Raw genomic sequence first — 12,877 nt, 5'->3', positions numbered from 1 at the left:
TAACTACTATATCGAAATTTCACCATTACGGAAATCGAGAGTTTTTTAATATTTCGATTCTGCAAATCTTTTTATGCATATGTATCAAATTTCGTTCTGAAATTTGTAGTGGTTTTTGAGATGTATTTAATTTTGTTTGTTGAAAATTCCGCCCCAAGAGAACCAACCCACAGGAGACCGTATATTAAGTAGGTCTCAGCTTCTTAGTAAGGAAAATAAGACTTTAATAAATAAGACTTATGATAAGAAAATAAGACTTTGCGTTTTTATCCCAGGAATTTTGGAGGAGCAAACAACACGAGTCAGATTTATTCTTAATATGAGTATGTTTTCTTCAAAATATAAATATTTTTTTCTTTTTATTTAAATATTGAAGAATTACCATTACTTTTAAAATCCATTCATCATTTAGCCTTTTTTTAGTTGATCCCACTCTGATAAATTAACAAACATTTTAATTTTTATGATCAATGAAATACGTCGTTTAACCTATTCTTTTCTTTAAAAAAAATCGCTTTGAGGAAATACGAATACCATAAAGACATTTTAAACCAATAAAATTATCGGTGTTTATTAAAAGGATGGACTTTTATTTTCAGGCAAAAACAATTGTTTATCGGAAGGATTTATTAAGTTACTACTGTAAGTTACTGCGAGACTGACTGCGGGATAAACATTCTTTCTGTTATGTAATGGCTGATGTAATCAAGATAAATAAAAACAAACGAATTGAACCTTTATATTATCACTCTACAATATCTCAAAACATTCTTTTGGGATATGTTCGAAAACAGTGTTTTTCATAAACGCAGTTGCAAAGAGATGATTATTTTATAATTTTGAGAGAATCATTCTAAGGATATTTTTAAAATATTCCACACCTAAGTAAAGAAATTTATAAATGAGTTCTCGACAATAACCCGTCAAATATATAAATAGAAGATGCTAATTAATTTCCTTATTTTGTTAATTAATTTAATGAATGGCAAGAAATTGTACGGATTTCCTTAAATTTCTATTAAATTTATTAGCAAAGGATAACTGCTGGTAAAGAGCAATACTAATTAAACATTCCAACAGTCAATCTGTCTTTTAATCTACCTTTAATCGTCTGAATGGAAAAGAAGAAAAAAAAACATTATTGTTTTTAAAGAAAGCAGAATTTATGTTAAAAATCGTTTGTTCTAAAAATAAATTTATTTAATTGCGATATTATAATAATCGTTAAGGCTTAAGTTTAATAAAAATTAGGTCGATAAATGAAAATAAATTTAATATATGGTCTCTCAAAAAGTGGGGATTGCAAATCGATGGCAGGAATTTTACAATTTTCGTGAATATTTCGAAAACTATTTGGGGTATGAGCACATTTTTTTTTTTTTTTTGGATTCCAACATTTTAGCATGTGAGTTTTGCTCCCATGTAAAAATTTTACTATGTTACTGCCCACATTTTTCCAATATTAATCTTTAAAACTTCACAAAAAATGTTAAATTTGTGTTATTCATGCTTGTGTTATTCAATAGGAATAGACAAATATAAACTATGTAATATTTTTATTTGATTCAAAATGAATAAATGACTGCAAAATATGATGACAATGCAATGCCGTTCAGTTCAATGTCTCCAAAAAATAAAAATAAACTAAATCGTACTACTTAGTAAATAAAATAAATCGTAGTTTTAATTTATTTAAAAAAAGACTAATAGCTAATGTTGTGAATCCATCTAAGAGTGAATCGTATGAATTCGCTCTTCATTACCGAACAAAGAACGTGGAAAAATAAAGTAGATGAGTAGCAAAATAAAGAACCATTTGAGAACTGTTGTCACGAGCCACCATCTGTAAAGAAAAAAACCGAAATAATTCAAAGCGAAAGAAAAATACTTTTGAGCTAAAAAAATAATAATGAAATGTAATGAAATAATCTGAACAAAAAAAATAATGTAACAAAACCTTTAAAAATATAATAGTGCCAAATAAATCCTGTAATTCAACAACCTGTTATTGATTTAGACCTCAAATGCCATGGCATAGGTGAAAAATCGATTAAATGAAGAAGAGTTCAAAACAATACAGACATCGGAACAAGTAGAATAAAGAAAATTGCATTTGCGGATTAAAAACTTATACTATTTCAACTATAAAAACATATACAATAACTACCGAAATACAGGATTAAAATAGTAAATTATCCTGTTAAAACTGCTGCTAAAAGCTTAATTTATTTTATTATTTGCCTTAAAAGATTAGCTTTTTAAAGGAAATTATAATTTTTTCCTTGATAAAGCCAGCGATGTTTTATCCCAAATTAGGATATTTATTGTATATTTTTAACTCCTTTTTGGATTTTGAATATACGTTTTGGATATCCAATGTTTATTGGATATCACAAACCTTAAAAATAATCATTACATTTAATAGTTCTCTTTGATATGAGAATCTTTAAACACTGTTTCGAATTCCATTTCTTTTCCCGATTCAATCAACTATTAGTAGATATATTTCATGAAATATTCACTGTATTCCTTCATTTCGATTTAAAATGTGTAAGAATTTGCGTTCAATTTATCGACAACATGCTTAACTTACATTTGAGCCTTTTTCTTTGCGTATGGTATGTTCGAAGGATCTTCATGTGCAATAAATTTTCGACCTCCCAAGAAGCAATCTTCCATGTAAACATCCCAGTCAAAGTTATCTGTATCCAGATTGAATACCTACAAGGAATACAAAATTTTCATTCTTTCAACAATGCATTAACATCAGAAGTGAAATCTATCATTTAATTGTATCAATTTTTTAATCATTTTAATGAAGCCAATTCATGGTTGATAAACATGAAATGTTCTGCTGCAAATCAAAGTAGGAATCTCTTGCTTATCAAAAATTATTGCTCGTTTTAGCAAGAACAGTTATTTTGAACTAATTGTTTATTTTTTGCATTATTATTTCCTTGGTAATATATTCATATTTTTTTATTTTTAATACCTTTAATTTATTTTATTTTGATTATAATCTAATGAAGATAATTTTTTATTTACCGAAAGATAGTAGATAACAAACATTTGTTCGGGTTTTTCTACATACAGATGTATGGGAAATCCTTTATGCATAATTGAGTACAATTCATAATATTATGAAGGTTTAAAAATTTCCGTAATTCATAATTCGGGTTGTTAAATTAGGAGCATTTTCATGTAATAATTATGGTTGCCTTTCTCATTCGAACAAGCATGAGCTGAACGATCATGCATTTTTCTATTAAGAAAAATATAAAATGCATCAGTTACTGGCACACACTCAATGAGCGCAAATTTATTATAAATTAGATGATTCGTGCGCTGCCTTTGTCACATGAAGTGATTCCACCAAATAGTAAACGAACATATTTTAATGTTTCTTTATATACATTGATAAAAGCCAGAAATTTCTATTCAACATCATCAAAAATTGAAAATGAAAATTTTGTTTGATACATGAAAGAATTAACAATGCCACTTCTGATTATAATGCAATAAAAATATCTTTCGTAAAAATTCTATTACTTGCAAAATTAAAAAGACAACAGAAAAGAAAAATGCGACTGATAAAAATGTAACTAGAATTTCACTGGTGGTTGCTATAGCCACATATACTTGTTGTAATATTTTGTGTATCTTAAATCGAAAATGTTTTTAAGGTATTCAGCAGCCTTATAAATTTACATCCATATTCATTCCTGTAAATATAACTGTTTTACGACATCTTGCCAAACAGAGCCATGTTTATTCTTTTATATACTAATATTAATATTACTAACAGTTTTTTTGTCTTCATCTTTCACATTACAGGTCAAATATTTCAAAGCTTTGAAAGTTTAAGAAACTTGTATCAAAGCAAAACTTTTGATTGCATTAATACAATATTTTGGTTGTATTAATACAATATTTTGATTGTATTAATGCAATCTTGTAAACTCACAACTACGATTTTTTTCAAATCCTGCAACTGTGATCTTATTATATATTTAAATAAAAACTTTAAGCCTTCCTAAAATTTTTGCTGTTCTCGATAAATTTGCGATTTGAAATTAGAAATTTTGCCTTAATATTATCATTAAATTAAAAATGTGAATAAATGAAATCCCAGCATTTTATTAGGAAAATCAGATAATTATTTTAAAGAGATTAATATTGTTTGATTTGGTGAAAACTTTTAAAACCATCTCCATAAATTTAAATTATTCAAGTTCTTGATTAGAGTTATTAAGGTTACTGAAGTACGTCAAACTTTTTAATATTTTTTGCTCAGTTACTGCGTTAATAAAGCTAGGAAAAAAATTTGTCTGAATTGGATAAAAGACAGAAATGGATAGATGGGAAAGCAATTAAACCTAAGACATCTTTCAAGAATATTTTCAACAAATCAGAATCATTTATTATTAAATATGGGTATGGGAGTAAGAAACGTTGGATATTAGAGAGGAAAAATGAATTTGGAATTTAAAAATTGCAAGGAAATTGGTGGGCTGTGACGCTTGCAAAGTACCTTTTATGCTGAAAAGAAATAGATAATCTCATTGACTATAGGTATTATTATCACCACTTGGAACGAGAAAAGAATTTCTCTTAAAACGTCTTGTAGTAAGTGACATTGTTATGCCTTTTTTTTTTTTTTTTTTTTTTTTTAAAGTCCAGTTTAGAGAAATGGGGTCTATTGGATTTGTTTCTTCTGGAAAACTGAATGCACAGACATGAGCATTGATTTTTAGAGGTTGCCTGTTGAAAATTTTTTAAAGGTAAAAATGGACCTTCAACAAAATAATCGATCTATAGACACAAGTTGTAGAACGAAATTTAGATTCCAGGCTAATAGTATTGAAAGCATCTAGAGCAGCACGAATCTGTATTTGCAGAATGATGTTTTTTAGAGAATCAGATAAACTGATCACAAAAACTACATTTGCTTTTCTCAAATAAAAAATAAATAAATAAAAAATAAAAATAAATAAATAAATAAAAAGGATGGGGTTCTATTTCAGAAAGTTTATGTGAAATATTATCGTTTAATATAAAATTTAATATAAACCTTTTAGTAAAATGGTAATACTAAATATAAAATGCTATACTACACAACAAGAATACATAAATTTAATAAATAATTAAATAATATAGTACGAGATTTAAATATCAAAAAGAAAGCGTTTTAGAATTTGTTTGTAACAGAGACAACATTTTCAAGTTACAAAAATCGGGAAAACGAATTTACTAATAATATTAGCAAATATTTTTCTCAGGTATCATGTATATTGCATTGATGTTCCTGGATTGTCTTCTATCACCATTTCTATAGATATCATTTCTTGATTTTAGCAAGAGAAACTTAAAAACCATAGTTCTTGCTTTAATTTATACTGCATATTTAATCATTTTAAAAGAGTCATTCAAGCACCTTTGTTCTCTCTACAGTAAAATTTAAATGGTAAATTTGTGATTACTTAACATAGTTTATTAAATGAACAAACTGATTCTGCAAAATGTCCAATTTCCTATGTGAGTAAGATAATAAAAAACACTGAAATTATTACGAACAATGAATTATAATGAACACTGGAAATGAATAAGGAAATATTTTAATTCAGGATTAAAGAATGTAATTCAATATAACTTTGTAAACATAAAATACCAATGCACATAAAATTGATGAAGAATTTGTTAAAACTTTGGATAAAAAAGATTATTGCTTTTGATATTTGAATGTTATTTTTCTACGTTTATCGAAAGGTAAAAACAAAGAACGTGCAATCGTCCGAGCAGTTATAATGAAATAAGAGGCTGATTAATAATAATAAGAGGCTTGTAAGAGGTTAATAAGAGGTTGATTTTTGTCACCTTGGTGAGTACCAAAATTGTGCTGTTGCTCTCTGCCCCCATCGCTGATGACAGGTCGTGTATGCTGTGTCGGTGCGTGTACTGCTCGTAATGGGGGTTATTATGTATCATCCATAGTTATGTGCATGACTCTGAATGACAGCCATACACATGGACTGTCTATGTTCAGGAGTATAGCTGCCGGAACGACTTAGTCATTCAGTTGGGAGAGCTTTCTCTCAATGCAGTTACTATATTTCTAAACGAAATCAGCTCAGTTTCCTCAGCCATTTTCCTGGCTCAGTTCTGGATTAAGATAATTAAAATTTTTGAACTTGGCAGGTATTTATATCAAGAATAAAATTATTGCGGAAATATTCCCTTTTTACGTTATTGGAACAGTTTACTACATATATCGAAAATGTAGAAGTCTTTTAATGTATAGGAGTCCTCAGAACTTCCTAGTTATAGACATAAATATTGAGTAATTCTCTGACTGTGTCAGAAAAATATCGATCCAAGATGTCAATTCTCAAAGCGGGAACATCTTTTCTTCTTTCAATTGATTTTAGTACCTTCAATATCCTTTATTTTATTTCGTGCATACGAGAAAGGTTTTAACGTAACTTTAGTTCCTATATAGAATATGGGAAAGCATTCTTCCATTTCCTCGAGGAGCATAGCTGCCTTGAGAATTTTCGCCCAGTTATGCATAGTACAGATCGGCATGTATTTTTCTGTGATTCATTTGTGCTGTGCATACTATCACATTCCTTCATTGAAGAAAGTTTTGCTGAATAATTTCAATGTGATTTATTTAAACCAAAAACGTTAATAAAGTTGCAATATTTTGATTTCAATTCAGATCACTTCCACTTTGGTTTCATTAGGAGAATGATCCATACTGTGGCCAGAGTATCGGATCCTGAATGAATTTGGAGTATCGACGTCCAGATAATAGTCCGGAAAAATCCTGAACAATCCCAAATGTCCCTTCCGGCCATGTCACCGCCAGTCAAAGGGTAATGAATATAATTATCATGCCATTCTTGGAAATGTTTGATAATCATTAAGTCCTTTTAAAGTAACATACATATGAACAGTAATCATACTAAAAGTCACTACATGGACTTTTTACTTGTCGATATAAGAATCTACATCTCTATTCCTTAGTAACGGAAATTTAAAGGAGTTTACAAAAACGTTCACTGGCAGTGATGTTGAGGTAACTCTTATTTGAACGAGCGATAGAAATCTGTAGTTGGCATTTCCCTCGGCGATATAGTGACTGATTTGAAATATTTTCTGAAGAAAAAAAATCACGAAGAGTATTTTTAATACTTGACCATATTATTTTAATTGTTATGTTATTATCAATGATTTTTGGAGTTAAAACACTGTGAGCTAGAAATAAGTCACTTAAAATGTTTGTTCCCTGAGCACTTTTGGTGATGACTTCAAATTTTAAGAAGAAAATAATCACTAAGTGACATTGTAACTAAATCATTTCATATTAAAATTTTATTAAAAAGCATATGCAGAATTAGTATATGATTTAAGTTGAAAGTTATTGCTAATAATTTCTAAAACTGCTGAATAAAATTACCTCTTCATCTCCGTTTTTGAGGTTGTCTTTCATGGCATTGAAGTTTTCTATACGGCAAATCCAAGGCTCCCTTCCTAATCTCAAGAATATGTCATAAATGAACTTGATCTTTTTATGCACTCGAACCAATCTAAAAATTAAAAATAATATATAATAAAAGGGAATTTTATAAGTCAATCATTATTCAGTATTCAAAATTTCACTGTTTTCTTAGTTAAATTTTAAGAAATAGCTTAAATTTCTTGCAAAGTATAAAAACGCAGGACATTTGAAGATAAATAAATTTTAAATGTATTGAATTATCGATTAGAAATCATAAGTTTCAGTTATTAAAAACTATTAATGTAAATTTGTTTAAAAAATGGTAAAGTATTTAGCATGTGTGCAAGCCTTATTTATGGAAATTGGATGAGACTTTATTGTTAAAGGCATTCCTCAAAAGGAACAATTCAAGCAGAACTTAATTGTTTATTATACACCTCCCCCTCTCCCCCCCCCAAAAAAAAAGTATCAGTACTATCAAAATCCATCATCATAAGGAGGTTTGAATTCCTGTTCTGGGAAGTTGAGGAGAAGAGTGAAAACAATTTTACATTCATCTCTTTCAGAAGGTAGTAATAGGCGCCTGGGTCATAATATAATTATTTTTGAGGTTTATTAAATATAGATGGCATCCAAGAGAGCATTATATTTATTTCAAAAGATGACAGAAAAGCACTAATGTTTTGTCTCGATAAGGCGCACGGGGTTTCTATATTCCCTGGCGCCTCGATTATAATGTCAAAATCAATTAGTGGATAAAAATAATCAAATAACTGGAGAAAATATGAAATAAAGCCAACAAAACTCATAATTAGTTTATAAAATTTTCTATATAATGAATGAAAGTATTATTTTTTTCAATTGAATAAGTGTTTTCTTAATTTGATTTCTATTGATCTTTTATTTGTTTTCCAAGAACCAGAGAAGAAATGTACAAAAAAAAAAAAAAAAAAAAAAAAAGAGTCTTCGTTTATTAGCAGCCAGAATTAAGATGAATTTCGGGAAATTATAAATGATTAGCACTCAATAAGTACGGGAAAAGAGCATAGTAAAGCAATATCAAGAAATTCGAGGCTATTACAATGTATAGTCTTGATTAAACTTTGTCAGAATCATATAATTTAATAAGAGATCACGAATTTATAAAAAATTATAATTGTTTTATTAGTTTAGATAATATCTGGTAAAAAGACAATTAAATTGACAATTAAACTTTAAAAAGTGAGACGAAAATTATTAAAATAAACTCACACTGTTTGCCCTGTGAATATATAGAGAAAGAAGTCACATATATAAGCCGGGATCCACTCATCAATTATTGAATGTATTCTGTAAGGAACCCATTTGTAGTATACTTTGAAATCAGGATATCGAAACATATTGACCAAAGGATATTGCGTTCTTTTTTCTAAAGCTTTCTTTAAGATAGCTTCATCGGCCAGTGGCAGTTTTTCATAATCCATTACGCAGTTCACAACATATACGGATGATGGCCTAAAAAGTATAAAGAATTATTGAAATTTTTTTCCCCCAATACTGAAAATATATAATTACAACATGTTGATCTACAATGTTACTAAAACTATCTTCGGAGGCGCTAATGTTGTATTAATATGATAATTTGTCCAAATTTACATTTTTGCCAATGTTTACATGACTTTAAAAAAATTTGTACATTGCATTGATTTAATAAGAACATCATAGAGTCAAAAAGTACTAAGACGGCTAAATTTATTATTCCTCCAAGTTATAATTATATTATTATAATTTGTGGCTAATTATTTATTGTTCCTCCTCTTTTTCAAATTTCGAGATATCATAAACATATAGGATTCAAAAATGCTTCAATTAATTGACGTTGAGAAAAAGGCGTATCTTATAAAATAGAGGCTTGAGAGTTCTTAAAACTTAGAATTCTGCATTATTGTCATATTGAGACATTGATATTCATTGAACAGATAATCAATAACTACCATGGGTCAAAGAAGGGCGAACAACAGTTGCAATTGATAGCACCCTTAATATTAAAGACGAGAAGTAAAATAACTTTAACTTTAGAATGAATTAATATTTTGAGTTTATCATTAGCGAAACTTATTTATTATGGTAATAATATGAGTAATAATTGTGAAACAAAATGAACTTTTATACCTGATGAATTTTACAAATATCTGTATTCAAGAATTATATTAAAGGATAATAACATAGTTAGTGGTAACAGAATGGTTGAGGACAGATACAGTGTCTTCATGTTAATTTGAAAGTTACAACTAGAAAAAAGTTACCTCTGTTTAGCGACATGCCATGCACTGACAATCATACAGTTGACCACTAAATCAACAGGTACGACATTCAATTTCAGATCTTCCACTGACATTAACGTTCTTAAAACTCCTTTAGCTCCCTAAAACAATATATAAAACAAATGATGCGTCAAACATTTCAAGCACAAATTTACTATAATCAAAGGTCAAAAAATACTTACGGCTAACATTAATCCAGAAAGACCTTGTATAGAATCGCACCATCCCTGAAAGAAAATATTCACGTTATTACCAGAGCTTCCCTTTTCTTTTATCTCTAATTCATCTGCATATCTACCAACTGTTAAATGTTATTCAATAAATAAGGTAATCAGACCTTGCAATTTTAAAACATCGCATTACTTTTTCCTATTCAGACTCAAGTGAGAATACTTGAAATAGTTAAGGAGAGTAGCATTTTATATGAAACAAGCAAAAAGCTGATTTGTTAGATTAATAATAAATGGAGATATTCAGAAATTCTCATTTCTAAATGATAAGAAAGACATTTGAACTGGCATCATATTTCACAACATACTTGTTTGAGGTCCGACCTATTAAAATGTATGAGATCTTAATTATTAATCGAGAATTCTTGGTCTGAGATTTTACAATTTGTGATCAGGATATATGCAAAGAATCCTACAAAGGGGGCTCCATTAAATACCACTGACATGTTAGTCTAATTATTTTAGCGTTTTTCTTCGAAATAATTTCAATTCAAGATTTTTTCACAGAGTCATTATTATATCCAATATAAATGGCATCCCAAAAATCTTCGCCAGTACATTGATTGCAGTACATTTCCCATGTTGTAAGAAGTGTACAGAAAACTGCATTTCGAGAAAGTGAACTTTGGCCAGGGACAGGGATTTAAGTCGATAAGTTTTACATTTACAAATAAAATTTTATTGCTTTAACCATTTTATGTAGGGTCCATTACGAATATCCCAAAATACTTCTATCTGGAAACAGCTTTGGCTGATAGATAAAATAAAAATAGTTTTTTTTTCCACATTTTTTTCTAAAATATTTCAAAATGACACATTCAACTCTAAAAGCGCTGTAGAAAATATGCATAAAATTAAAACCAACATTATATATTTCGTTACTGAAATATTAACAGAAGTTCTTATTAAAGGTCCGAAGATTTCTATTTCTCAAAAAATTTCGTCCTCCTTCTAAAAGATGTCACATACAATCAAACAAGTGGTCTATATAACTATTTTCTGTCTCTCTCTCTCTCTTCATACATATATTTTTTTGGCATATCAGTTTTGAGAATTCATTCAGAATTTTTGGGCCCTATTTAATACATCATATTTCAAAATTATGTACCCATATTAAAACAGCTACAATACTGTATATTTTTCCCGTTTACTCCTCTTTGTGAGAGCGGTTCATTTCATGTCAAGAAACTGTATACGGGTCGCTCGGTCCTCAGCATTTCTTGTTTCTTTCGCCTATACCTTTCATTTTCGACTCTAAATTACTACACAAAAAAAAAATGCTTCTTAATATGTATTTTACCTATCCGTAAAATTTGGCCCATGAATTCAGGAACACCCTATGTATATCATAATTTATAGGTGTTTTAAAACTAATTATTTTCTAGATACTTGAATTCAAATTGCGCTTTATTTTCTGAGTTGCACGGGTTCTAATTTTCCCCAGCTGAGTCCACAAGGCACAAGCCAAATTGTTCCCTCAGCTAAATTCTTTTCTGCAGCTATATAAGTTCTGAATGCTTTCTCATACTCTCTTTTCCCAGCTTTCTGCTTTTCTATTCTACCTAGTCATGGTTGGAACAAAGGAATCTTAATGATGGTTAAAAACTTCCGACATCCTGAAAAACTAAAATATATCGTTTAAAGAACCCCACGCTTCCTTTCCTTTCTCAGTAAAATAGCATTATACAGGATGTTCTTTTAATGGACCGGCGAAAGAAGCTTGTTAAACGTCTTTAAGAGGAACAAAAATCGCAGTGGAACATATTGCAAACTCGTTTAGAGGGTGAAAATCGTAAAAACCTCATGTAAGTTCTGATTCTACAAGGAACCGTCAACAGAACAAGTGGTTGAAGGATGAACTCAACCGTGGAAATTTCAGCAGAGGTTTAATGTCAACATGTGGCAAGAAACCTCTATGATTATCTCTTGAGGCAGTATATGCTGCCCGAACGTCTGAAAAGTGCAACGCCCCACAATTTTCTTCAACACTTCTACCTGAAAATGTTGGAAAGGGTGCAGGTCGCAGTGCAGAAACCCATGTGTTTCATATATGATGGTGTCTTTACACATTTTTCCTGAGAGGTGTGTTATGCACCTCAATATTACCGACCTAAAGAAGTGGACTGGACATGCGTCACCTATTGCTTAACCTCCACTTTCGCTGGATCTCAATACATGTTTTTTTTTTTCCTTTAGGATAATCTTAAATTAATTCTTTATGTAATACCTAAGGACACAAAGGCTGATCTCCTAACACGGATTATCGCCGCTGGGGCAGAAATCAAAAGCATACCTAAAATCTTCTTACGCATCCGGAACCGTTAAAAGATTGTTTAATGATTCAGAAGCCGTCAGTTCCAGCAGTTCTTGTAATAATTAGTCAAATAAATATTTTTGTGCTTATTGCCCTTTTTATCGTTATAGTGTGACATTGAAATCTGTGTACGTTTTTCGCGATTTCTATCGTTCAGCGTGTTTTGTAATATGTTCCGTTGCAATTTTTGTTCCTTTTGATGTCTACTAACAATCATGTGTTAGTCCATTAATAAAACACCCTACATGCACACGCACACGCACACGCACACGCACACACACACACACACACACACACACACACACACACACACACACACACACACACACACACACACACACATCCATATGTGTGTGCAATATATTATGTATATATACGTGGAAATTTTTATTTGCCAATTTCTTCAATTATATACGTCATCCTTTGAAGGAAAGATGAATTTTTTCGAATGCTGGAAAATCATCGAAAATTAATGAAATCAGATTTCTGCAGCAAATGTACAATTTTAGCATTCATTTTAAACAGATTA

The 12,877-nt window shown here is 29.7% G+C and overlaps 1 protein-coding gene across 1 annotated transcript in view; it reads right to left on the bottom strand.

The window, feature by feature from the left end:
* Nucleotides 1-1,539: 1,539 nt before the first annotated feature.
* Nucleotides 1,540-12,877, bottom strand: part of LOC129960664 (fatty acyl-CoA reductase 1-like) — a 42,893-nt gene continuing 31,555 nt past the window's right edge. The window contains exons 8-13 of the mRNA XM_056074218.1: nt 9,987-10,031; nt 9,787-9,905; nt 8,753-8,995; nt 7,460-7,589; nt 2,594-2,721; nt 1,540-1,843 (exon numbers count right to left, since the gene is read on the bottom strand). Of these exons, the coding sequence (XP_055930193.1) occupies nt 1,729-1,843; nt 2,594-2,721; nt 7,460-7,589; nt 8,753-8,995; nt 9,787-9,905; nt 9,987-10,031 (780 nt within the window). The 3' untranslated portion in view covers nt 1,540-1,728. The remainder of the gene's footprint in view (nt 1,844-2,593; nt 2,722-7,459; nt 7,590-8,752; nt 8,996-9,786; nt 9,906-9,986; nt 10,032-12,877) is intronic.

Source organism: Argiope bruennichi, chromosome X2 (assembly GCF_947563725.1).
Source record: "Argiope bruennichi chromosome X2, qqArgBrue1.1, whole genome shotgun sequence".
NCBI lineage: Eukaryota > Metazoa > Arthropoda > Arachnida > Araneae > Araneidae > Argiope > Argiope bruennichi.
Note: the sequence above shows the minus strand (reverse complement) of the source record. Positions and strands in the feature narration are given on the sequence as shown.